We start from the raw sequence: 27,179 nt of genomic DNA, 5'->3' as shown, positions 1-27,179 counted from the left end.
GACTTCCTGACAACTCCTGCGAGTTGCAGAGGGTTGGAAGGTGTCCCGAAGGTGCCCGACCGGCAGCACCTGACCGTCGGAAGGACACCCGGGCAAAGGGCTCCCAGCCCCGCCGGGACGGTCCCCCGGGAGCTGTGCTCCGCGGCCCCCCCGCACCGCCCGCTGGGCTTCGGGAGGGCGGGCGGGCGGGACGGAGAGAGGGACCGGCGAAGCCTCTCGTCGGGGCGCGGCCCGGGCGGGCTGAGGGGCGCCAGCGGGCGGCGGGGCTGGAGCAAGACACGGGAGGAGGCAGGGGGAGCTCCCGGGCCGGGCGCTGTGTCTTTAAAGGCCGGGGCCGGCTCTCGGCTCCCTCCCTCCTTCCTTCCTTCCTTCCATCCCTCCTTCCCTCCCTCCCCCCGGCCCGGCGGCGCTGGGCGCCGGGAGGAGGCGCCTGCCGCTAACAAAAGTCTGCGGCGGCGGCTCTTTCTTTCCTCCCTCCCTCCCCGGGCAACAAGTGGCTGGTAGCGGCTTCCCGGGCGAGGCAGCAGCAGGACTGCGAGGAGGAGGAAGGCGGAGCGGCGCTGAAGTACCGGAGGAGCCCCAGCGCCGGCGGCGGAGCCTGCGCCCGGGGGCCGTCCCGCCCGTCCCGCTTGTGGATTATAACCGGAGCCGCCTCCCCTGCCCTGACACCCCGGCTGGAAACCGGGGACGGCGCCCCCATACATCGCATTTTTGATTCTTTCACTTTTTGTTTCTTTTTTGTTTTAGAGTTGTTTTTTTTTTTTTTTTGAGGGGGGGAGGGAGGGTGTCGGCCAACCCAGAAGAAGCGGGTGGAAGTTGCAGGGCTGCCTGGGACATGTCGCCGTAAAAACTCCCGGGGTTCCCCCTTCCCGCCCCTCCCCCCTCCCCCCCATTCTCTTCCATCATCCGCTCAGCGCCCCGCGGTGAGAGATGCTGCGCGGCGGCGTAGGGAGGCGGCGGCGAGCATGAAGCCGGCAGGATGGGCGCGAACAATGGCAAGCAGTACGGCAGCGAGGGTGAGTCTGGGGGGAAAACAGGGGTGCTGGGGCAACGACGGGGTCGCCACGGCTGGGGGGGCGAGGGGGGGTGACCGGGCGAGAGGCGCCGCGGCGGGATAACTCCGCCGCGGCGCCTCTCGCCCGGTCACACCCCCCCCCCCCCCCCCCCCGGGAACGGGGATACGGCCCACGGGCTCCCACTGCCCTGAGACCCTTAAAATACCCTTAATTATGTTTTGGGTTTGTTTTTTTTTTCACTAGGTGGGAGGTAACCGCTGTCTCAATTCGCGATGTAGGGGCAGTGGCGTGGCTTAAAACGCGGAGGCGGCTCAGGGATTACGGCAGTGCAACTTTTTGCTAAAAACTTTTAGAGAGCTCTTTGTAATCCTTTTCTACTTGTCCTTATATCCCAGGATCCTTATATTATGCAGTATGGTATATGACTGCTTCCTGTCTGAACAGCAAAAAAAAAAAAAAAAAATTAACCCCAGGAAAGAGGAGGGGGGGAGAGTTAATGTTCTCCAGCTGTTATCCATGGATTGTACTCCTGCAATTTCGCTTCAGTGAAACTTTAGTGGATTTGGTTTTAGATATACAGGGCCTGATTCAATCGTGTGGAAACCTATTAGTCTCGCTGGAGTTGCATCAGGGATGAATTTCAGCTGGTTTGCTGCTGGTGTGAAGGACTACTGGGACAGTCAGCTGGTGTCGGGCAAACCGATGGCAAGTACAGAAAGTTTGTCTTCCCACCAGCTAGTTTTAAGCTTTCTTTAACTTTTAGCTGTCTTATACACGTCTTGCCTTCATAGTATTTAGGCAACTAGGTAGTGTATATGTCTTCCTTTCATAGTATCAGGCAACTATATAGGATCACTACATTCCTCCCGCCCCCTTTTCTCTTTTTTTTTTTTTTTGTTGAGGGCTTGTGGGTGGAGCGAGGGACATGGTCCTATGGTCTGTGCTCGATTCTCTGGGAGTCCAGAAAGCAATTGCCAAAGAATACACCTCTCTCACATCCAAAATATGCACGGAGATTGTGAAAAGGAAAGATGAAAAACACGACTTCTTGAACGGGTTCTGCAGTTCCTTTTATTTATTGCCAAATGAGCTCTGCTTTCAGGGGATTTGAAGAAGTCGGAAGCTATTCCTGCTGAATTGGGGTTTAAGCTCACTTGATGCCATCACTAGAATAATTCATGCATAAATGATGTGAACCTGGAAGTTGTGATCAAAGCCTCTTTGGATTCCTCCCAAAAGGGGAAATCCTAGTTTTCCCCCAGAATTGAAAGGGTCAGTGTTTATTTTTCTCGTCACCTGCAAAAGTTATGTTGCCGAGCGGTGTTTAGCATGATGCATGGCTGCATCCCTGAGCTTTCCTATGGGTTCGGAGGAACACTTGCTTCAGTTAATGTACAGTTTTGTGGGAGGAGTGTGGTGGACACTGAGCCTTCTGCAGCCCTCAGTGAAGCAGAGCAGAGCTTTACTGTTCCAGAACTACCTGACAGGAAAAGGAGGTTGTTTGCAGCTAGGGTATTCCTAATTAATTCACCTCTTTCCTCCATACAGAGTGGACGCTGGATCCTGGGAGTGCAGCCTATGTATGGCAAATTAATCTTTGCAGTACAGACCATTACCTGAGTTGAGAAATAGATGGAATACTGGTTTAAAAATAAAAGAAAATAAAAGTAAATGAAATTCCCCAAATCCCGTGACCAAAACTTAGGTTTTTTCAATTTAGGTCACTTGTCCCATGCAACATTAGCGTGCTCATGGATCTGGGTTTCCTGGTAGCTTCCATGTATCAGCAATTACTGTGAAACTTGGAGAACCTCTTGATTGCTACTTTCTTTCTGGATGATGCAGAGGAGCACAAATCTAAACCTGATAAAGGGAGGCCTTTTTGCATGAGCTACTGTGGCTCTTGGTGCCTTTGACAAATGAACTGCTTAATTACCATAAAAAGTTGCTTTTTAACAGTATGTGTTTGCGCTCCCTGATAGAGGTGTAGTGCTCTGAGGAAACACCCAACTGCTGTGTGCTTTAAGAGCAACCTGAGTATCTGGGTTGACGTTCATAGAGGGTCATCTGTGGTTAGGTATGTGCTGCATAGTTTTCAGCACAGTGGGCTTTGCGGGCTAACGTTGTTCTATGGTATGCCATTTTAGGGGTGGAGAAAAGTGCCTTTGTTAGTTGAACTTCTTGAATGCTGTTTTCTCATTTGCTGCTTGCTAATATCTTAGGTGAGATTTTTTGGAAAGACAACTACAAATGACTTTTAAAATGGCTGTTGTTTTTCATGCGGCCTTCCCATCCATCTGCTGTGAAACTGCCGAACATCAGGAATTTGCCTGAATTGCTTCTTACAGCAAAGCTAAAGAGGTGCATTAGGGCAAGGATAACTCCTGCTCAAGACACCACTGCTAAACTACTACATAACCTTTATTGTTAGGAAATTACGTTTTGCATTGATTGTTACATTGTTACACTTGTCAGGTCTAGCCAATTTTTGAAATTCGCATATACCTTGTATATGTAGTAATCTCATGCAGCTGTCTAAGTGTTTGCCACTGATGACATAAATAAAGGCAGTACAGTGTTGTTCATGTCCTTATTTGCTTGTCCAAGGCTTTATTGAACAGAATTTTATTGGAAGCTGCAATTGTCATGTTAAGGTGGACAGGAGAGTTGGATGTTTGAAGCATCTAAGTTAGTTTACAGAGCCTGGTGAATAATTCCTGGCACCTTTGAGTATATCTGTTTTCCACAAATTTAATTTTCTAAGATTGGCTAAAACTTGCTCTAAACAAAGGTTAAATGCAATCAAAACTGCCTCTCTGAAAAATCATGTCATGCAGATGGGATATGAACACAACACTCACTTAAAAAAAAACAAAACAAAAAAACCCCCTGTATTACAACATACCAAATTTTGTCTACAGGAGTTTACCTCTTTTTAAGAGTAAATTATTAAATACAAATTTATTTTCCTAGTTTTAATTTGGCATTTAAAAATGTTTCTGTAAGTGAGATGATTTCTGAAAGCCTGTTTACCTGGAAGAATATGGAGCTTGAGATTTCAGGCTTATCATAGTGTGCAGTAGATTCTGACTGAAGTGTTAGAACTTGAAGTTAGTCTTTCCGAATGTGTTCCAGCAGTCATATGTGAATAGCATGACAGAAGGTAATAGATCACTGGAGGAAGAAATCTATTTGTTCATGGAGCAGTTCTTGAAAGACTTGCACCCATGCAATGGAAATGTATCATCAGTTACCCTAGCAAGAGCACTCATTGTTGTCCTTCACTTTCTTGCCTTAAGGATAAATCATCTACCTCTCTGTCATTGATTTAGGTCTTTGCTTGCTTTTTAAATAAGTGGAAGCATGCCTACCTCATGTCTGATAGCTTCTGCAACAACACGCTGCTCCTTTTGCTATCAAAACTCAGGGGTTTTGTTCACGGAACTTTGTTAAAATGTATTGCTGAAGAGAATTGCAGCTGACCAAACAAGACACGACTCATTGTCACAGATGAGGAGGCTGAACTGATGTATGTCGCTCTTTCACTATTGCCAAGTGGATTAGACACCTAAGCAGCTGCTGTTCATACCTTGCTGCACGCCATCTCCGTAACAGTTCTGCGCAGAGTACCCTTACGTGTGCTGGGCACGAGCCTTGGCGGGGGCTGGCAATAGAGCCTGCTGTTGGAGGGGGGAGCAGCTGACATCTACCCACTTTCTTTGGGAGAAGGTGACTGGATGCTGTCCCTCTTGCCACCTGAGATGCTTTTGCATCCATAGGGTGAAGGGGAGGGCTTTAAAATCAAAGGTTTGGTTTTTGTAAGGAAATTGACTCTGTGACATGAACCAGCAGAACAATCTGTGTTCTTATACAGTAAAGGAAGCTGTGGCATTGGGGTGGAGTGGCTGCTTTGTAAAATAACCATAAATTTTCAGCATTTGACTTCTTCATTGAATTGTGAGACTTGGGAACCAGTCAAATTTGAGAACAGCTGAATAATGGTATAACATTTTGACAATACCAATGTTCAGACCTTATGAAGGGATGTCTTTTTAATGAGTCAACTCTCCGGATTGCTGCAGTTGTTAATAAAACTTCCTGCTCCTTCTCCTTCCAGAGGATGGTCTAGAGAGGGTTGGTGGCAGTGCCTAGCAGCTCCAGTTGATCTGCTAAAATGTTTCATGAAAGACGTGGTACGACACAGGAGCCTGGTGCGGGGGAGAATAGAGGATGGCAAGGGAGATAGAGATGAAATGGCAGCTTAGGCAATGAATTCTACATCCTTCTTGTATCAAAAGCCCTGCTGACAAACTATTTTTCTTTTTGAATCCAAATACTTAATTTGGGAAGATTTAAATGGAAATTCTTTAACTCAGTTCTGGTTTTGAAAATGTTCCTTCTCCAAGTGGAGGGAGAATTCCTGTATAGGTAGATCCCAGTGTCCTGCTGATGTAAGCACCAGTACAGAAACCTGCCTGTGTCACAGGATATAGTTGCCACAAAACACAGGCAACATGGTTCACGAAGGTGGCTTTAATGATGATGATGTGTGAGCTGGTGTATGGTAGGTGAAGCTTGCTAGGGATTGCCGGCGTATAGCACTGTGGTGAAATAGGTCAGTCTGTGTTTGTTGCCCTGAGTAGGCTACTCTCTTAAATCCCTCCCTTCAGCAGGGGGAAAGGGTTAAGGTCTGCTTTACAGACCTAAGACTTTACACTTCTCTTGTGAAGCTACTGTTGGACACAGTAACTTCTTCCGAATGCTGCCTTTGATTAGATTCCTGCAAATTCAGTGATGGCAAGTGTTCTGACACGCCAGACATTGTGTGTGGAAATCTTTTAAATCCAAAAGTTCTATTATTCAGGGCCTATATACTTTTGTATATGTTAGGATTTGTTTCCCCACAAAGTGTTGGTAGATCAACTTCACGTGCAGTGTTTGTCAGGTCTGAAAAGCAGTACAACATGGTGATCTTGCACTAGAGAAATGGTATTACTGATGGGTAAGCTATTTTGTTTAGAGAGTCGAATCAGAATAGTATATCAGTGGTTGATACTGGTTGTTAGAATCTGTGGAGCCTCACAGGATATTTTAGTGGGTGTAAGGGAATGGAAAAGAGAGTAAATTAGCTTTTATTGAATTATTTAATTACAGAATTATTATATCCTCCCTCCCCCCAGGGTATCTTCTCTGTGCACTACCTCGTCAACAGCCAGGGCAGTTTTTTATTCTCTCTCTGCCACACACCCCCCCGCCCCATGGGATTCCCAGAATCAAGTGGAGAGTTTTATCAAGTTAAGTACTAAACTATTCCTAGGCTGGGCAGTTTATTTGCACTTTGTTTTGATGTCTGAGTTGCATTTATGCATTACTATCTGATGTGTTAAACATGGTCTTCAGCATATAGCTTTTACCAGCGTCTGTCTTTCTGTTCTGATCCTTTCTCAGGTGATCTGTTGGTATAACGGATCTTGTTCTTCCTGGAGAAGTCTTTTTGTCCTGGTTTGGCTGGCCTTCTCTCGCACACCTCCCCAGTGCATAATAGCTGCAACTGAACCTTAACACCCTCCGTAGGACTACTGTAAATATTATGGTGCTGCTCAATGGCACTTTCTGCCTTGTGCTTACTTATGCGATTGTGTTCTGCTTTCTGGTGCTCGGCCAGAGTTGGTTCTTGCATTTTGCCTGTAGCTGTGTTTCACTCTGCTGCATTCAGGGAGTTGAGACATGCCTCTTGACAGCCAGATTTAGACAGGAAAGATAGCAACGTTCAAAATGTCAATCCTTCAAACAATGTTGATTTTAAAAGTGAATTTGCATTGAGAGTGGCCAACTGCTGCAAAGCAAAAGTAAATTTTATAAATGCTGCTTATGAGAGTCTTTTTTTTTTTTAATGTAACTTTCAACTGAGTGATGCAAAAGGATTGTGTGTGTGTTTACTCAATTTGTCTCCAAAAAGTAAATTTACCCTAAGCTCAGTGCTTATGTTGCTTGTTGTCCAGATCACATGGCAGGGGCAGGAGGAGGGTCAGATACTGTATTCAGCTGAGCTGCTGTGCAGCTTTCAGTTTCTCATAATACAGTATTTTGTTTCTTAAAAAAAACCCAAACCAACCAACCCCCCCAAAAAAGCAACAAAACCCCCCCCCCCCAAAAAAAACCCCAAACCCCCAAAACTGCCTGTGTGTGTATGCAGGCATGTATGTGGCATACACACACAGAGTAATAGATTTGTGGGGAATTTAGTCTTGAAAGTTGTTAATGTTATCTGTAGCTTTCCAGAAAGTAACTTTGTGGCTCACGTGCGTGTTATTAAATAAAATATTACTTGTTTCACCAAGTGCTTATGGGGCAAGGTAGAGTCGCTTTTATTTTATTATTATTTTGTTAATAGATATAAGCTAACTAACTGTACTTTAGGGAGATAGCCTTGGCTTGGCTTGGCTTCAGCCCAGTGCAAAAGTAACTGGATGTTCCCTCTTCTGTACATTTTATTTTAATAAAAAAAAAGGCACCCAAACACAACAAAACCCAACCAAGCAAAAAAAAACACAACCCCAAAACCCCCACAAACCCACACACAGGAAAAACAAACCCCGAAGTTACCCACTCCCCAGAGGCAGGGAGGAAATAAGATTGCTTTGGTAACTTTCCTAAACTGAAACTGTATTTTTTGTTTTCTTGAAAGAAAGTCCTTCTACCAAGCTGGACTCATAAAATCCAAGCTGAAGCTGATACTGTATCATTACTTGTGGAAAAAACATCAACAAGTATTCAGGATTGGCTGCATGGTTTTAAGTCTAAATGGCTAACCCCAAAAATCTTCTCAGCAAACTTTGTTTTCTGGTGTTTTCAGTCCTTTGGCTACTTCTGAATTCCTCACTTCTGCAAACAATTCCTAACTAGGAATTGGTTTGCTTCTTTGTGGGTCTTGTTTGTGTTAGGAAAGTGATTGGCAGAAGGCAGTGGATGACACTTGAAGGCTGAAATGCAGAAGTGGTTTATTTCTGCTCCTTGTTTTGTAGTCAGCTATGTCTATATTCCTTAATACAGGATGTGTGCTTTACTACATTAGGACAGCTATTTCATTAAGGAGTAAAAACCTTCAAAACTTGAAAAATGGGTGGTGAGCTGTCGGTAGAATCTGTTCCTTGTTCATAAGGAAAAGGAACGTGACATTTTCTAGGAACATGGATGCACAAGTTGTGGCTGGATAGACATGCTGCGGGACTCTTGCTGAAGAAACATTTCGGTTGAGTACTAGTAGTGTTGTAGCTGACCTTGGCAGGGAAAAGCTATCAGTTCTGTCTGATCATATCCCTCACTTAATTCCAAATTTACCTGTGTGCTTTCTAGCATAGACATCACATTAAGGACAGTTTTATGCAAGACCTCCATGGAGGAGTTGAAGCACAGAGGAGGTGCTATCATCTTGATGTTATGCTGTAGGTCATTAAAGAAGTCCCTGGTACCCTAGATCACACCTCTTACATGCTTGCCACTGTGGTGTCTGTATCTGTGGTGTCTCCGTAGAGAAGGAAAGTTCAACAGGGGCCATGGCCGTTCATCTCAAGAAATTAGTACGGTCTGTGTGTTGACCAAAGTAAGGGTCTTCACTCCAAGAAGCTCTAAAGCAAAAACCAGACAGGACTAACTGTGCTGAGCAGAGAAATGCTCCCATATATCCCACACATGGAGGTGTGAAGAAGTGCTGTTGTGATTGTGTTAGGCTGAATTGCAGGAGACCCTGGAATAGGCACAAACAGTTTCAAGTACCGCTTTAAAGGAAAGGCTTGAGTTGGCTGTGTTTGAACAGATATGTAAGGAAAACGCCTCAACTCTCTGCCAGTATCCAAAGTCAACAAAAGTAATTTCTTGGCAAAGCAGGTGTCTTCACCCTACACACTTTCATGACCTCTGTGTTAAACAAGTAAATGGGGAAAAAATTGCTCGGTGGTTTATTTTTTTCTTTCCTTTTTCTATATGCATTTCCACAACTCCACCAAGTTGAAACCCTTGTTGTAAGACTACCTGTTCATGCAAATGGATGTTTAACACACATGTCTTTATTTAACTGAACTGGGTAATTACTGTAGGCATCTGCATGGCTTTGGGAATCTTTTTCCTTCCAGTGCTCTACAGCAGTGTTTGCTGGAAGTGCAACCCCAGGTTTCATTTATATGCATGGGCTTTTAAACAGAGGAATCCGAAGTGGCATATCAATTATCGCACTGATTTTCAGTGGATCTCTGCTCAGTGGGAAGGGTTTGTTTTCTAACACATCTGTTTTCAGACTTGAGATGTGAAAATGCATAACCTACAGCAACTTGCATTCAGAAATAGGTGGCATAGTTACTCTCCTGAGCTGAAGAGACATGCAGTCAGGCTTACGTTGTAGTCAAATCCTTGCTTCGGTAGTGTGTATGGTAGTGTAGTATTTAACCTGGAGCTCTGTATCCAGGCAGGCTGTGTTAGTAAACCCTTCCAAAGACCCTTCTTGGAGTGAAGAGAGAAACAGGAAGCTCTCTTTCATGCCCATGTTTTGAATCAGGAAATTCCTGTCTACAACACATAAATTTGTCATATCAACATCTTAAATCATGTGACACACTTCTTTCTCGGGGATTTGTGTACAAATGTGCATAATAGCTGCAGTCTTCTCAAACAGTGTACTAGCTTGGAGGAAGGTGTTTTAATGCTCTTTTCAGTGAATCTACTTTAAAAATAATCTTCCTCAATTTCCTTCTTTGTTCCTGTAAAAACACTAATGAAACTTGCAGATGATTTTATAAAAGGAGCAGTTACGAGGTCAGATGTCGTTGGTTGGTTGGTTCTTTTATTTTTTAAGAAAGAAAAGAAAAAGGAGAAGCCAGAAACATTGGCATAATATCAATGATAGTTAACTAGGAAGAAGCCCTTTTGATCAAGAGTCATGCAGGCTTGTTTGACAGTGAAGGGGGAATTTGGATCAAGTCTAGTTGTCACATTACAAGTGTAATCTTGTCAGTTCATGGGGAGCTCAGACTTTTTTTGCTTGTATGACTGCATGCATTGTGGAGAAGCAGGCCGTCTATTTAAGGCTCTGATATTAGTTTGTTGCCAGATTGCACACAATACTCTTTCTGCCTAAGTGTGACTGCATGGAATAGAAGAACTTGGAGAGGTTTTTTCCTTAAATTGTGTAATAATTACTTAAAGAAGTAGTATTTCATTTAAATCCTATCCTTGAGAGCTAGTAAAACTATCGTGGGAACTGACGAACAGAAAGTGCATGTATCTGAGAGTTTCTTACAGTGTTCGTGGCTCTTATGAAATATGTTGTTGTTTTTGTCATTGGCGCAATGATGGTAGTACTTGATCTAGCTCACTACTGGAGTAACAGAAGTACTGAACAGATCATCTTTTATATAGTACCTAGTAAAACACATTTCTGTTCTCTGTATTCCATTTGCCTTTTCTCTGACAGTTTGTAAGGAAGTTGCTTGTGGCATCAACATACATTTTTTTTTTTTTTAAACTGAGATGATGGAAACAATAAGCTATTCCTGAAATATGTGGTGAAAATTGCTGATATTATACTACTACGAGTCATGCTTTTAGAATTCTTGGAACCTTAGGATTTACTAAAGGAGGTATAAATAAAAACCTCAGAGCAGAAGGATTTCAATTCTAGTTAGCCATACTAGCATTATGTTGAAACTAACAATATGCTCTTGTATGTCAAGAAGATCTAGTAGCTGACCTTCCTCCTTGAGTTCATGTTTGATTGTACTCTTTTGTAGCCAACAAGCTTGAAGGCCCTCATCTGTTTTTAGCAGGGCTTGAGAACGTAGGTGCTCTTACTGCAGAGCCTCTTGCTGAGGAATTGCTCTCTTGTTTTGCAATATTTGACTGTCAGTGGAGATCCATACAGGCAGTAAAATTATATTAGGACATTTTCCAATCAACTCCTGGCTATATCTCAATGTCTACTTTAAAGCCTGAAGTATACAAACTCGCAGATTGGAAGTGACACCTCTGGAGCCAACCCACTGCTCAAAACAGAGTCGTCTAGAGCAGGTTGCCCAGAACCATGTGCAGTCAGATTTCTGAGCACCCTCAAAGATGGAGACATTACAACATTGCTGGACAGCCTATTCCAGTGCTTGGTCACCTGTAGATTTAAAGAAAGAAAGAAAAAAAGTTGCTTTATTAAGTTTAAATCAAAGTGGTTGCATTTCAGTTTGTGCCCATTCCCTCTTTTCTGTTCACTGGCTGTCACTGAAAAGAGTCTGGTTCTGTCTTCCTTACTCCCCTGTCTTTCCCCCTGCAGGTCTTTATACACATTGATAAGATTACCCCTTGAGCCCTCTTTTCTCCAGGGTAAATTCTCCCACCTCTCTAAGCCTCTCCTTGTGCATCAGATGCTCCAATCCCTTTATCACCTTTATGGCACTTTACTGGAGCCTCTGAATGTCCATGTCTCTCTTGTATGGAGGAGCCCATACCTGGACCAGCATTCCAGATGCAGCCTCACCATTGCTGAGTAGAGGGGAAAGATCGACTGTCTCAATCTGCCAGCAATGCAGGCTGGGATACTGTTGACCTTCTTTGTTGCAAGGGCATATTGCTGGCTCTTGTTCAAATTGATGTCCACCAGAACCCCTAGATCCTTTCCTGCCAAGCTGCTTTCCAGCTGGTTATACCTCCCAAGCTGCAGGACTCTGCTTTTCTTTTTCTGTTGAACTACCTTCCTGAGTTTCTCGTTGGCCTATTTGTCAGCCTGTTGAGGTCCATCTGAATGGCAGCAACCCCTTGGTGTATCGGCCACTCCTCCCAGTTTTGTATCATCTGAGAACTTGTTAAGGGCACACTCTGTCCCATCATCCAGGCCACCACTAGTGATGGGTCCAGGTACACTTCATGCTGCTGATCACAACAACTTGAGCCTAGCAGGTTAGTCAGTTTTCAGTTTGCCTCACTATTTAACTAGTCTGTACTTCTTCAGTTTGTCTATGAAGGTGCTATGGGAAACAGAGCTGGAAAGTCTTACTGAAGTCAGGATAAACCACATCTGTATTCCCCTCATCCACTGAGCCAGTTGTTTCATTGTTGATGTCTATCATGTTGGTCAGTTATGACTTCCATTTATAAATCCACAATAATGACTCCTTGTCACCTTCTTGGCTTGGAAATGTTTTCCAGGAAGCTTTGTCACTTTTCTGGGGTGACACTGACCAGCTTGTGGCTCCCTAGGTTGTCCTCCCTGCCTTTCCTGAAGATAGGGATGATTCTTGCTTTCATCCAGTCCTCAAGAACCTCTCCTGATTGGCATGACCTTTTGAAGAAAATTGACAGTGACCTTGCCATGGCATTGGCCAAATCACTCAGCCCTCAGAAGTGCATCCCATCAGGTCTCATGGATTTGTGTCTGTCCAGTTTGTTTAAGTGTTCCCTAACTTGATCCTCCTGTACTTCTACTGGTTACGTATGTTTACAAAAGGTACTACCAGGCTTTCAAAAGCAAGAGTTCAACTGTAGCAAGCTCTGGCAACTGTTAAGGCTGTCTTACAGTAGTAGAGTATCTCTAAACAGCGCTCTGTAAACTTCTGTCTACAGCTGGTTTGGAGTTTTTCAGGTATAATTTTTTTGACCATATATAATTAAGTTTAAAGAAAAGAAAGTCTTTATTTCCAATGTATAAGGAAACTCACACTTTCTCAATGAATATGCTTTCTCTTGGCAGAGAACAGATAAAATAGAAGAATCCTCCTAAGAGTTGTGGTGGTCGAATCTGGCTCTGGGGTTTTTGTTGTTGTTTTTTTTTGTGTGTGTGGTGTTGTTGCTGTTCCTGGCAGGATAAACACTCTGTGCTTTTACAAAAAGCTTCTTCAACAGAATTTTGCTTGTTTCAGAAGGAAGAAACAGCTAGCCCAGGATCACAATTTCTTTTTCTCTCCTAGAAAATGAAGATTGTTTCTTCGACTAATGAAGATGTTATACTTGTATTAGTCATAGTAGGAGATAATTTCTGCAGTTTACAAGTTGATGTAGCCATGACTGGTAAAAATACTTGACAGTAATTCATATACTGGTGGTTAAAAATTTGCTTCTTTCCACATATTCTAGAACTGGATCAAAAAGGATTTAAATCCCCCATTTAAATTATGGTGCAGGGGGTAGGTTAATATCCAAGTTTAGAAGATACAGCTTATTTTTCATAGGTGAAATCCTGAAATACGATTGCCTTGAATTTTTTTTTCCTTTTCAGAAGAAAATTTATTACCAGATGACACAGTTAATTTTTAGTGCTCTAAAGTGTTGGTAGGTCTTTCCCAGTTTAGAATCTTCTATATAAAACTGAAGCCTTGTACAGCTCAATGTGGTTTGGGTATTGCTATGTGTTATGCTACTCAGCAATGGAATTCACGTTTTGGTTTTAGTACTGAAAAGCTACCTTCGGGTTAGTTCACTTGTTAACATTATCTATTCCTTGAACATTTGTTCTGTGTGGGAGAGGGGGTAACTTTTGAGCAAGATGAAAGGTTTTAACACTGTGTTTTAGTCTTTAAGCCCTGTGGCTTAATCAGGTCTATGAAAGATCAGAACTATATCCACAGTGCCTGAATTAAAATGGTCAAACATGAAAGATTTTAGGGGTGAATATTTTAAAAACAGATTTTTCTTTCTGTTTTTATGTATAGACTGTACATCATAGTCCTGTATGAAAGTTTTCTTTGGCACTCATTGGGCATGAGCAGAATATTTTGCTAATGTCTTCATTTCTCTTGGGAAATTACTGCTCTTTATTCCCCTGTGGGTGTACCTTTTGTTGCACTGTGTGGTTGTCTGTATGGGGAAACACATGAATGCTTGTTGTGGGTATTTATTTTTCTTGCCAGGAACTGCTGGAACAAAGGTGAATGTGAAACTTCCTCTCCCTCAAACAATTACTAATTTTTCCTGCTTTGACTCTGGTTTCTCATATCTGAGAAATTATCCAACTGTGAATGGTCTTACAGTTTTATCAAGAGGTAGCACAGGAATTGTGAGTAAGGGGAAGGGTTAGTTTCTGATTGGTGGTCCAGGAATTTATTGATTGAAAAATTGAGTTTTGATTTAGGGCTTTGGTAATGATGTCATTCACTTCTCACTGTAAAACTACATATTATGTCAAGCTGTATTTCTGTCTGTGAGAGCTGAACAGGAATGACTGCCCAGCATCTTAAAAATTGTATGTGTTTCTCTAGTTGTGGGTCAGGTAATAAGGTGGAATTGAACCACCCTGTTGCTTAACATTTTTGAGTTGTCAGCAGTCGGACAAGTGGATGTTGCAGACCTGTTCCTTTCTGGGTTTCTTGCTTTCATTTTGCCAGGCCTCATTTTTCTATAGAAAATAAATTCACACCCTTCTGTGGATAAGATCTGCTTTCCCCTGCTGTGTCCTTCACTGAAGTGTAGAGTTTCTTCATTAAGTCCCTACATGAGCAAAAACATTCCTGGAAAGTGAAGTTTGGCTTCCACAGGATTAGAATATAAACCAGAACAAGTCTAGCCAGACACAGGAGCCTTTCATGCAGCTGAGTTGGCTGTTAGTGATTGTGTGGTTTGTCTGTTTGTGCCTTTTAAGCACCAATTAATCTTACCTGCGTTTTCCTCAATTTTCTTCCTAACTGAGGTACTGGCACGTGGCTGAAAGGAATGTGATAGGTAGGACACTGAGCCTGGCCCTTTTGTGAATTGAGACATACTGGTCACTGCCTCGTTTCTAACTCTAGCCGTCCATGGTTTTGAGGAAATGTCAGACAAATTGTGAAGGATTCTGAAAATTTAGGAGTTTTTTTTTTTGAGCCAAGGCCAGGTCTCTAACTATGCACTTGAGAGAAAAAGAATCCTCACACAATCTTGCTTTAACCCTGTAGATGCTGGCTTATGGGTAGCAAGTGGAGTGTGGACGAAAGCACTGCATGATCAGTAGCATTTATTATTCAAGGTTTTTTTTGAGTTGAACAAATCCAGTATTTACCAAGGGCTGAAAGTGGTGGTACTTGGCTGATGGGCAGCCCTGTGAAGAGACCCCTCAAGTCTGCTGGCTCAAACTCAAAAGCAACTGTTTTGTGCAGGATGAGTCCTTTATCTCACATGGTAAAGTCTTTCAGTAGGTAGCATTCCCCAGGAATCATGAACTCAAGTCTAGTACAAAACCACTTTGTAACAAATAGAATAGATCAAGGTCACATAGGTATGAGGTAATCTAGTCTTGTAGCCCTAGATGGCTGATGAGGAAGGCCGTTTCATGTACCCAGGTAAGGAAGGGCAGGGTAAGGAAAAGAGTGGTGCCTCTGGAGTTCCTCAGACTTTCACACAAATCCTTAACTAGTAGGCAGCATGACTGCACTTAAGCAAGTATACTGTGTTTTATTTTCAGTTTTACATGACAAACTTGCTTTTGGTCTTTGTGTTTGTAACCTGTAGTAGTGTTGGAGGTGCAGGATGAACAATGTGAGAGCTCAAGGGCAAATGCAAAGAATTCTCAGGGTTTTAGTTTGATTTCTAATCCACTTTGATTCAGCATACTCTCCAGAAACTGTATGAAGACGGTGCAATGATGCTCTGTGATATCTTTGCACTCAGCTTTTTTCCAACTGTACCTTAAGCTCCCTACCATCTCTCTAGGGCTTTACCTTTCCACAGGAGGAAAAAGGACACACAGTTTCTTCTTCATAGCTCTTGCAGGTGCTATACTTCACCTGGTTGGGATTTGATCTGTTTGAGGTTCTGTAGTGTCCAATGAAAAATCTTTTTATGAGCAGGAAACTGCTGCTGTCCCTTTTCCATCCTCATAGGTTTGGATGTCCATTACCAATACAGATTATTGCTACTTGAATCAAGTAGGGTTGTAGGATAATTGGGCACTGCTCTTTAGTTGGCAGCAGTGGCTGTCAGAACTAAGACTAACAAGACTGTTCCACCTCCTCTCCTCATTTAAAAATGGCAGGTACTCTGAGTTGATTTGAAGATGAAGATGACTCCTTCCCAGCACTTATTGCATTATAACAACATATGCTGTTCCAATGTGAGGATTTTTGTGCAAAACTTTCTTTGCTATAGACTTGACAATAGGAGGTTTCAGAAAAAAATTCAGTGTACTCTCAACTACATATTCTAGCGTCTTGAGGCTTGCAGCTAAAAGCAGAAGGAGGTGGAGTTGCAGTGGAAAGGTGTGTTTATGCAAAAGATTAAGAGAAAAATCTTCCCTAGGCTGTACAAAAGATGTTTAGCAGGTACCCAGTAGAAACTTCTCTTAAATTAATAAAATCACACTTTGAATGAATGCCTTACAGATAGTAGGTCAATCTGTTTCACTAGTGAATCGTCTAGTGAACTGACGTGTTTCTGGTATTAACTATATGCGTGTGTGTTTGGATGACAGAAAATGATGGAAGCAAATTACATGAAGCATTTGTTCTCTGCTGTTCTCTTCTACAGCAACATCAAAATTGAATTTGCTTCAGCTTTGAGAAAGGGACCTGATCTCATGTTAGGCTAATCTTATTGCCTCTGGAACAAGAACTGCTCTTTTAAAATGGATGTTTTTTAAAATCAGGACTTAATACCCTTTTTTAAAATAATCCTTCATGATGCAGCCATAAAAAAGTAAAAAAAAAAAAGAAGAAAAAGCCAAAGAAACAACAACAAAAAACAAAACCCACCCCAAAACAAAACAAAAACCCTTACTATGCTATATTCTTACATTTGGGATTTGAGTTTGCCTGCCAGGCAGCTGAAGTCCTGTGTTAGTGATACCAGGTTTGCAACATGAGTATGAAGTTTTGGACTTCTGCAAAGCTGTATAATGAGAATAGAAATACCTGAACGACAAAATTCTTTAGGAAACTGGCCTTAAAATTTTAAGCTCTCTAAGGTCAATATATATAATAGAGGTGTCGTGTATTTGCACTGTGAAGCATTGATATTCTGGCCTTTCAGTTTAACAGTATAGTGTATTTAAAAAAAAACCACCCCTGTGTTCACAACTTGCTTCAAGCCCCTATTTCTTCTTAGTATATGTTCTAAGTTAACAGAATTACTAAAATTTTAAGCTCTAGAATTCCAGTAAGAATCCTCAAATTAGTTTTCGGTTTGGTTTCAGCAAAATAGCTTTGCCGAGTTAAGGCTGAGAATAGAGTTTTCAGTGTTCTGTGATCAGCACTGATTTATATGATCTAAAAATGGATGGATTATTTCTGAAATACTTCATTTGAGTAATGGAACAGTATTATTATTACATTATTTTATTAAGATGCAATATTCTGGTAAGGACAGTGAAATGTACTAAGTTGTGCCTTAAGAAAAAAATGCAAACAACCCAGCACAAACGATATGAGAAGGAAATGTGTTAAGGAGGTTGGAAACCAGACTCACTGTGCTTTTCTTGAGACTGTCTAGCACACACCAGTTACATAGGAAAGTCATTAAATCCTGGTTATCAGCTGAGTCCTGAAAATTCTAGTTGCCGGCAGACCAGAAACCAACTAATTGCATTTTTCATAAACAGTTTACCATAATATTTTTGTAGCTTCAGGAAAGAAGGAAAGGAACAGATTTGCCCTCTGACTTTTTTCTGAGACTGAGAAACAAAGAAACTGTGCTAAAATCTGTACTCTTCAACAGATGCATGCGTCTTCAACTTTGACAGGTTTTGTGTAGGTGGTGTTCATTTTACCAGTGTCATCTGCTTCTTTTAAATAAGTTTATATCCACACACACCCTTTCCCGGTATTAAAAGTTTTAGCAGTACCTTTATTAAAAGCAGAATGTGATTTGTATATGACTGTATTCAATATATACAAACAATGCTAACACTAATGCTTTGTGTTAATATATATTAATATAGTGCATAATATATATTAATGTAGTGCACTGAATTGAGCCAGTGAAATGTGACAATCGTAGTCTCTCTTTTTTGTCTTAATAGGACTATCCTTTTTGGAATGTTGGGGAATTAAAGTTCTCTTGTTGATGTGTTCTTAGTTTGCTGCTTTTCTGGTGAGGATGAGGTGAGACAGCAGATGCATTAAGCTGTGTATTCTGTGACTTCTTGGTGGGATGTTCTGTGATGGGAGGAGACAGGGGTACTGCATCTGAGCAGTGGCAGAGTAACTCCTGTAAAGTGGAGAGCTTTAATGTGCAATCATAACCTTTGTGAACTTAAACAAATTTGTTGCTCTCTTCCATCTACTAAAGGACTGACTTACCTTTCTCAATAGGTAAAAAGGACTAGGATAGCTTAATCTTATCTTTACCGTGCGGCCATAGTCCAAGAGACCTCAAGGATCTGGCACATCAGGCAGTCCTTCAGTGCTTTCTAAGTTGGAAAGAGTATCTTTGGTTTGATTTTTCTTGAAGATTAACTCTTTACAGTAGACATGAGAAAAGTCTTCTGAAGAGATAGTGTCAGTTGTGAGTGTAAATGAACAACTGTTCCTATCTTGTTTTGTAGTTGTTTTGCCACTTATAGGATGACTTATTCTGAAATGTAATGGATTTATGATTTGATAACACTGTGCAGATAGATAACACCATTTAGACAATTGACACAAAGCTTTCAAGAGTATTTTTAAAGAAAGCTTGCCAGTTCAGTTACTTCCTGTGCTGTCTTGCAGTGTGAACTGATACAAAGCTCTCCATCAACGTTGGAAGAGGTAAAATTAGGTAAGAAAGATGTTCTCATTTTTCCAGGTAGGGCTTTGAATGTTTGAATGAAGTTGAAAACTGAACAGGTAAGGAATTCATCCAGAAGCTGCTAAAGAATTTAAGTTTGTAATTTTGGGTCAAATCGGTATCGCTCCTTGAGGAGATGCCTCTCAAATTGTCTCTCAGCGGCTGAAAGTGAACTTCAATCTAAGATCAGTCTGGATTCACCTTATTGTAGTCTGAGAGATGAACACCACTTGTTGCCTCTGATTCTCTGATCCTTGGATTTACTGTTAATCCAATTGCCTGCTGCCCTCCTGTGAAGTCTGATAACAGTTTGTCATAGTTCAGTGGCTGTCTTCAAAGGAAGTAAAACCTTGGGTATGCTCCCATGTGGAGGTGGTTGGCTGGCTGCAACTGCTGCTTGACTCTGCAGCTCAGGCACTGTTTTTTCTGTACTGGTGTAATTCAGACTGTCCAGAAGTGTTTGACATCCTGAAGAATTTTCACTTACACCTCCTAATCCCTTTTGAGTAAATTGTGAAGGGGCTAAGAAGCTATTCCTCCTTTGCTTAATGGCACAGTTGTCTCTTCAGATGAGTATTTCTCTTCTGCTGTGTAGTTTGAGGAGAAGTGTGGGAGAGTGGGCATTGCAAGTGCTTGTGTTGTTTTGAAAATGCTTCTTGGGATCCAGACAAAAAGTAATGTCTGGAATATTTCTGTTTATTGTCTGTGAGAGGCACAGGAAATAAGAAAGGCCAACTAAATTATAGCAGCCAGCAAACTCCTCTGAAGCAAAGGAAAATTTAGGAGTGACAGAACTGAGCCTTGCTGCCCACTAGGTCTCTCTTGCACATTTCTCATATATCTAATGACAGAACTGGATCAAGGCTCCTTCATTCCAGAAAAGCAGAGGGGGAAATGAAGCCAGAGATTCAGAGCCAGATTATTGAGTAGAAGAGGTAGAAACCTCTCCTCCTCTGCCAAAATCTCCTAACTCTGTAGGTGAGTTCTCAGGTAGGTACCGGAGCTGCAGGCAAGTTTCTAGGCAGGATTATCTTTCATTTTCACTTAGTAGAATAAATGGCCGTGATTTCCTCTTTCTAGTTATGAGTTGCAGGTGGTGGTGGAGGATGCTAAGGATGCTAGTCTGTCTAAGTGTGAGGAAAGTGATGTAAAATACTGGGTCATCCTGTACTGCCCCAACTAATTGGGAATCTCCAGCAATGGCAGAACTTCACCTATGTTGCGGTAAAGATAAGTGACTTGCCAGGTTTGCAAGTCTCTCGCCTTGAGGTAAAGTTGCTCGTGTTTTCTGCCTTGTGTTTTCTTGCAGCCTAAACTGTCCAATCATTAGGTTAAACAGATGCATGAAAAAAACCCCAAAATTTAACTCTGGGCATTTGGCCATGGTAAACTGACTAGAGTTGCTGCTTCTCTGAATCTTTAATGACAATAAAATCATTGCAAAGCACTTTATGCTTCATTTGTAGCAAAGTACCACTTTTATCTTAAAATGTTGTTTGCATGAGTGGTGTAAAAATGCTATTTAGACTTGAACATCTTTATTTTTGTTTGATACTAACCTCAAATGGTGATTGACTCCTTGGGATTCATTGGCATGCTTTCTGCTAACCCAAAACATGTACTTGACCTGCGAGTGTGCTGCTGTGGGATTACTTGCCTTCCTCTGTAACATGTGGGCACCTGAGTGTTTGTCCTTCAGAGCAGTACTTTTTTGTACGGGTTCACATCAGGGAGAGACTCGGCATGTTGTGCTGTTATATTTGTCATGGAGTTCAATACTAACTCTTTGCTCTTATCTGAAGAAATGTTATGTATTGGCTCTGCAGGTGATGTCAATCTCTCAAGGCTGAGAGCTCAGGGCTTGCGGAGTGACTGTGTGTGTGTCTAATGATTCATATTTAAATTAAAATCTTAATGGCAGTTATTAAGAATGGTGGAAGTGGAAATTAGGGGAAAAGGGCTGTATGGGCAAGATTGCTCTCCTTAAGGACGTTCCTGGAAGTACCTTTGCACAGAGCCTGAAATACATGTACTGGCTGAAACAAGAGAACCTTGTATCCTGGTGTCCTATCCTCCACAGTAACCTTTAGTAAATCCCAAAGACAGAATAGTTTAATGGAATCACATGAAGAGCTATTTGAGAGGTCCTGTAAGCTAGATTTTTTTTTTTTTTTTGGGGGTATGACTGATATCTGAAGTAGGAATGAGAGATGTAGATGTCTTTTTCTTGTTAGGTCTTCACTGCTCCTTATTTGAAATAGTACAATTTTACTGACTACAGTAGTCAGCAGAAGTGGAAAGCTGCAGTCATATTTTGTGTTTAAAAATTAAATCCTGCAAATTGTAGTGAAGCATGATCACAGTTATCTGAAAATGTTTATTTCTGACACCTTGTGGTTGAGCCCCAGAGTGGCAGCAATATGAGAAATCTCACTAGAGAGCGTGAGCCTGTTTTTTTCCTTGCTGTATAATACTTTTTTCCAGCCCTGCTCCAAAAGTGCAGCCTTGTTGTATGACAATGTATAACCTAGTTGTGTGAACTACTCCTCTCAAGATGATAAAATTAATTGAAGTTCTATGAATTTGCGTTGAGCTATGAAGGACCGTTCTAGGGTTCTGGAAATTCAATTTTGTCACATGTATAGTACATCCCTAACTATTGAATTTATGGAGCATAAGAAATAAAGCTGCCTTTTTCCAAGCTTTTTATTTTTTCTGCATAGGCATTTTTATTGTTCATCTGTTTTCAATACAATAAGGGATGGGTTTTATAAAGCATTTTTACAGTAAAAGCTTTGAAGCATATCGTTGCCTGAGTTCATCTTACCCTGAAATAGCTTTTTCTCAGATATTTTGCTCATATCACATGGGACTGCTGTAGCTCCAGCTCTGGCTTGGACTTGATGGGTCTGACTGAAACAGCTTTCACTGAAGGTGACTCTGTCTGCAAGTCTAAGCCTCCCTTTGCATGCAGAAGGTACGCTTGTTCTTCTGGAAGTCTCTACGTCAGAACGATGAGACTACCTTTAAAACTGAGGGTGAACACATGGTGAGAGCTATCCTACCAGCTAGGCATAGCTATAAGCCCTCTTTTAGTTTGGCTTATATGGGGAAAAGGGCATTTTTAAATGTAGTCTGTAATGGTTTCCTCAGATCAGGTAAAGTACTATTAGAGAACCCATTTATTGCTGGTATAACTAACTAAACTGAGATCCTAATCCATGTAGAAGCTTTGCATGGGAAGAAATTCTGTTGCTAATGACATTGCTTCTCCAGCAAAAATTTCTAAAGTTGATCTGGCCTGTGAATTTCAAATAACTTATGCAGAATTCCTTTATGGACTTGAAGCCATTCCAGAGGTTTAAGAAGGATTGCTGGGTCTATGTTTCCTCCTTGGTAAGGATAGAAGACAGGCAAATGGACACATTTACTATCTGTGATTATTGGCTGAAGTCTGCAAAAGCGGATTTTGTAGCTTGATAACAGCTCTGACTCAAAGCTGCATAACTTGCATGTCGCTCTGTTTGTAATTATCTAATCCTGCTTAGGCTTGCTTTTCCTGAATATTGTTTTTTGTAGGGTAAGCATTTCCTGCAATAGAAGACTAAAAAGTGTTTTGGAGAGGTTCTTTCCCATCACGGGGTGGGATGCTTCGAATCTAAACAAATGTCTGGTCATAATGGCTTAATTTTTATTTCTTTTTACTTACTCTGTAGGCTGTATTTCTCTATAGACTTAATGAGGACCATTGCGCTCTCCAGGACTATACTCTTAAAAGAAGAATGCTAAGTACTCTAAATATTTTAGGTACTTTACTAAAAGCTGAATACTGTCAGCATCTACTGCCCTTCTCCAAGGAGTACTCCTGTTACTGGCCCATTTGTTCATGTTTTGTGTCTACTGGCAGTAACGGCTCCTTGTAGCTGGATGTCAGATACTCATGATAGCAGGCTTATCAACATGGCTCTGCTTCCCATGTTGGGGAATCTGTGTGAATGCTCTGGATTAAGCAGAGCGACCGGGACCTGGAAACACTGATTGTTCTGCATGACCTGGCCCTCCCCATCTTAAATTAGTAAACAGCTGTAGGAGGTGATTCAAACTGGGGTAAACCTGCTTCTGGGAAACTTGTTCTGCAGAAGTGCAAAAAGAGAGCAAACTTAGCCCTTAGGAGTTTTTTCATCTACACATATTGAATTTTAGGTATTCTATTGATCACGTAATTCTGGAAATACAGAAGCTATCCAACTATGTCTTAAGTTAAATGTCAGGTCTGTGGGATATCTGGAAAGCAAAGGACACGTAGTGAACAATCCAGGCTCAGACTGTGTGGATTTAATCTGCCTGTGATCAAGAAGGCCTCAAGGATGTTGCAAGTTAAGAACCAATGTATGTAGCTATTGCTAACAAATGTGATTTTGTATTCTCCAAGACTTACGAGGTGGCGTTGTACAAACTTACTGTGGGGACGTGCAGGATGGCATTACGTCTTCCTAATAAGTTGCAAATTCCAAGGTTGGCCACAGGCGCTACTCTGTCAACAGGGGCCGTATCCCATATCGCCGGCGGGAGTGTCTCCTTACAGTGTAGCAAAACCAGGGCAATCCACATTCCGGAGTTGCTGATGCTGCTAGTGGCTATCCTTATGATGAAGCCCAAGGCTTACGTACAATTAACAATAGGCTTGTGTATAATAAACAATAGGCTTGTGTGTAATAAGGTGATTACAGAGCTATATTAACCGTGCTGTGTCTGTAATAAACTGGCATTTGCTTGATCGTATTGGTCGTGAGCAGTGTCCGTGACTTCCGCGTCAACACAGGTCTTTATTAAAAGCTAAAGTATTTGCTCAATTTACCAGTCATTGGTTGATTAATTAAAAAAAAAAATAAAACAAATTTTAATAAAAAACACTATGGGAATTGTCAAGCTACGTTCCAAAAACATAGTAGTAAGACGTGGTTCTCATTTCATACACAAATCAAAAATAGTTAAGAAACACATGGAAAATGACAGCATAAGTAGATACAACAGTGTCTTCCCAGCGTGGCTGGGTCTTCAGAAATTTTTCCAAGCAGGCATTCAGACTTTCTGCCGTGAGAAAATCAAGGTAAGTATTTTGCTTGTTTTTAACAGCAAATCATACAAATTATTATTGTTTCTGCTTAGTTATACCCTCTGTTAGAGGACCCATGTGTCAAGGATTGATTTTATCATTAGTTTGCTGTTTTCTGTTCATATTCTTGTCCAAATCATCTGCAGCAGGCACAGGATCCAGAATCTTAAGCAGCCTGTCTAGGCTGTTTAAGACGTCTGCTATTTGAGCTAACAGCAGTCTGTGTTAAGCCCTGGTAACAAGTTGTTGTTATTCCCAGGGATTTGCTTATTCGGTTGCATGGTGGAAACACATCAAAGATTGACTGGTAATCATAGTTGCCTTGCCTCTCTTTTTTTTTTTTTTTTTTTTTTTTTTTTTTTTTAATTTGGCTTTGCCAGAAGATCAGGATGATGATCTGGGTAATGACATGGACCCCAGTATTTACACACATTATAGAGAGCTCCAGTCTATTTGGATGTTTTTCTGAAGCAGGTCTGCTAAGCAATGACAGCAGTTATGGGAAACATTCAGTGTTCATTGCAGCATTTTTCACTTCCACACAGGTGTCCTCAGGTAGCTTTTAATGTGAATGATGTGGCAGAGCTCCTAAAAGATATGTACACTGTGAAGTGTTTGTAAAACTGATTCTCACAATAATTGGCATATAATAACCTGGTTATGGTTTAAAAAGGTCTGGTTAAAGATTGCTATCCTTTAATGAAACCATTGGAACATTTGACATGAAAGGAAAATAAGCATAGAGATTCTTCATGTTAAAAATAAAATTTGACAATAGAATGCAAAGAGCTATTGTGACTGCTTCTGAGTGAGTTTGGAAGCCGGGTGGGGAATGCCTGACATTAAGCACATACAGTAACCCATTATGAAGTCAGATCATAGCTAGAGCTTTCAATGTTTCTTTAAGAATTCTGACTCAAATATAAGCAGTAATCAAAATAATACAGGTATAGTGTGAGGTACCCAACCAACGCATATAATTTACTAGTACATGTGTAGTTACATACTTTTTTGATGAAAGGAGATTGAGAAGAGGAACTTTCTGACATGAGATCTGACACCTCTACCTTGCTGGCTCTAAGTGGCATAGGTTTTTGTATAAGCAAATGTGTTTCTCTGTTTTAATTCCACTGTGCTCTGTCCTGCCTGCCTGCCACAGTACTTCTCTCTACTCCAGACCTAGCAAGTTAATAGTGGTCTTTGGTGGAAACACAGTCCAGAAGCCTTATCTAAAATGTGGGTGTACAGACACAGGTGTTTACTCGAGGTCATCAGGACTCCCATTGCCTCTTCCTTGGGTGGAGTAGAAATTACTGGCCTAGTCATAGCCAAGGCCCAGGAAATACAGTTAGTGTGAGTTTCAAACAGATGGAGAAGATTAATCTTGACAATAGAAATTGCATTCGCAATGTGTATCAGCTTTCAAGGTGTCTTTAATGTGTTTTGAAACCATTGCAGTCGTATGAATTTTGACAGCCTTTAGGTAGATGGATTTTTGTGTAGAATTTTAGCCTCCATTTTTTATAAATGTCTGTCTCTTCAGAGTTAAAATGACTATGCATACAAAAACTTAAAATCTGATATGTCATATGGGATTAAACTTAATATTTAGTGTTTGCTACCGTGTCCTATATAAAGCCAATCTTGGCAAAAGAACAACGTATAATACCATACTGCAGCTATTGTATACCGCACAGAAACTTTTAAAAGGTTCCCGATTCCCATAAATCTTCATTTGAAGATGCAATGTGCTTGTAAAGACAGTCCAACCGTAACATCTTCCCTGTAAGATACTTTGTCTGGGAATTTGTATGTTTGGCCATGAGAACCCGTTAAAGTTCTTCCTACATTTGGAGCACCGCAGTGTTGGTATACCAAGATCAGGTATTCCTGAAAGCATGGGTTAGGCTTAAAGCAAGTAACTTGACTTTCATAGCACATCAGTTATTTTAGCTGCAGGTATTATTGCTGTTGTTGATTTGTTTGTGGGTTTTTTTGTGTTGTTTCTTTTTTTTTTTTTGCTTGCTTTTGTGGGTGATTAGCTTTCAGTTTTTAAACATACAAGTACAAATCTTAGTTGACTAGAAATTCAAGATCCTTTTTATGGGGTTTGACCATAAATCAACCCTGTAAGTCTTCACTTGACCTTGCATTCTTAGTGGCAACTGTTACACTTTTTCTCTCCAAATGCCATCAAAGACAGTTTAATGATTGACAGCTCACAGATAGGAAGCTGGAAGGTTTTTGTAATGCTTGTGGTAATGGTTGTCACTACGTTGAACATGATGCTGCTAGATTATATTTTCAAACTTTTTTTTTGTCAAGGTGAATTTTAGTGTAAAATTATATCCAAACCAAACCTGCATCAGTTTTAGTTCCCTAATGAAAGGAAGCTCTGCCTTGTGTTGTTTACATTTTAATGCTTGCTTCAGAAAGGGAGTGCATCTTCCAAAGGACAGTGTTGTTTCTACTGGCCAGTACCCGCAGGGTCACTGCAGCTCTTTGCTGCCTCATCCCCTTTTCCCCTACAACCAGTAGTCCTAGCAAACCTGTCTCCTTGGATGAGGCATTAACCTCTGAGCATGCAAGTACTGGTGCCATGGTAGTCTGAATTTTCTCTAGTGAGGCCAGCCTGTGCAGATCCTGCCTGTCCCAGGTCTTTCAAGAACTTAAGGAAATGAAATTCACACACAGTTTGTCTGTGTAACCCTTCAGCCATCTTTCAGAATCCCCTTCCTGCCTGGGCTGGTAATCCTCTGTTGTAGAGGCCCAAAGAGCTCTTTACCATAGGGTAAAAACTGCAAAGAAAACAAAACTGTACAGCAGCAGTTTTGTGGCAGCCGCTCAGGTTGGGGAGCAGATTATGGTGGTTTGGGTGGAGAAGAGAGAAGTTAAATACTCAATGGGAAATAACTGATTCAGGTGGCTGGCCTGATTTTCATCTCTAATTTTGTGCATTTTTCAAGGAGAGAGATCAAGCACAAGAGTTAAATGTGAACTCGGACAAGAGATGCTATCTTGGTAAAGGTGGGTTGTTTCCATCTGAAATGTAATAATTTGTCTTACATCTACTGCATTAGCCTTGCCTGTGTAGATTTAATTAAATCCTCTGACACAACTTCCTGTTGGGCAGAAATGGGGATTGAAACGAGACTTGTCTTTTAAGTGAACAACAGCTTGGCTGATGTGAAGAGTATAATAAGTCATTTTCAAGAGGAAGTTACCACAATGGAGATGTTACTAGTGCTGTTCCCTCAGACCTGTCTTGACTAATTTCATTATTGACTTTAAACTAGATGAACTTCAGCTATTTGAATAACAATGGGAAACCTCCCTGCTATAAA

General features: G+C 41.4%; 1 protein-coding gene across 1 annotated transcript in view; it reads left to right on the top strand.

Moving 5' to 3' along the window:
* The first annotated feature begins 273 nt into the window (after positions 1-273).
* The window catches only part of FBXL7 (F-box and leucine rich repeat protein 7), a 190,780-nt gene continuing 163,874 nt past the window's right edge, over positions 274-27,179 (top strand). Inside the window, exon 1 of the mRNA XM_075084249.1 lies at positions 274-1,016. Coding sequence (XP_074940350.1) covers positions 980-1,016 — 37 coding nt within the window. The 5' untranslated portion in view covers positions 274-979. The remainder of the gene's footprint in view (positions 1,017-27,179) is intronic.

The sequence above is a fragment of the Phalacrocorax aristotelis genome, chromosome 2, assembly GCF_949628215.1.
Source record: "Phalacrocorax aristotelis chromosome 2, bGulAri2.1, whole genome shotgun sequence".
Classification (NCBI taxonomy): Eukaryota; Metazoa; Chordata; class Aves; order Suliformes; family Phalacrocoracidae; genus Phalacrocorax; species Phalacrocorax aristotelis.
The sequence above is the reverse complement of the archived record's forward strand: the minus strand, read 5'-3'. Positions and strand labels throughout refer to the sequence as shown.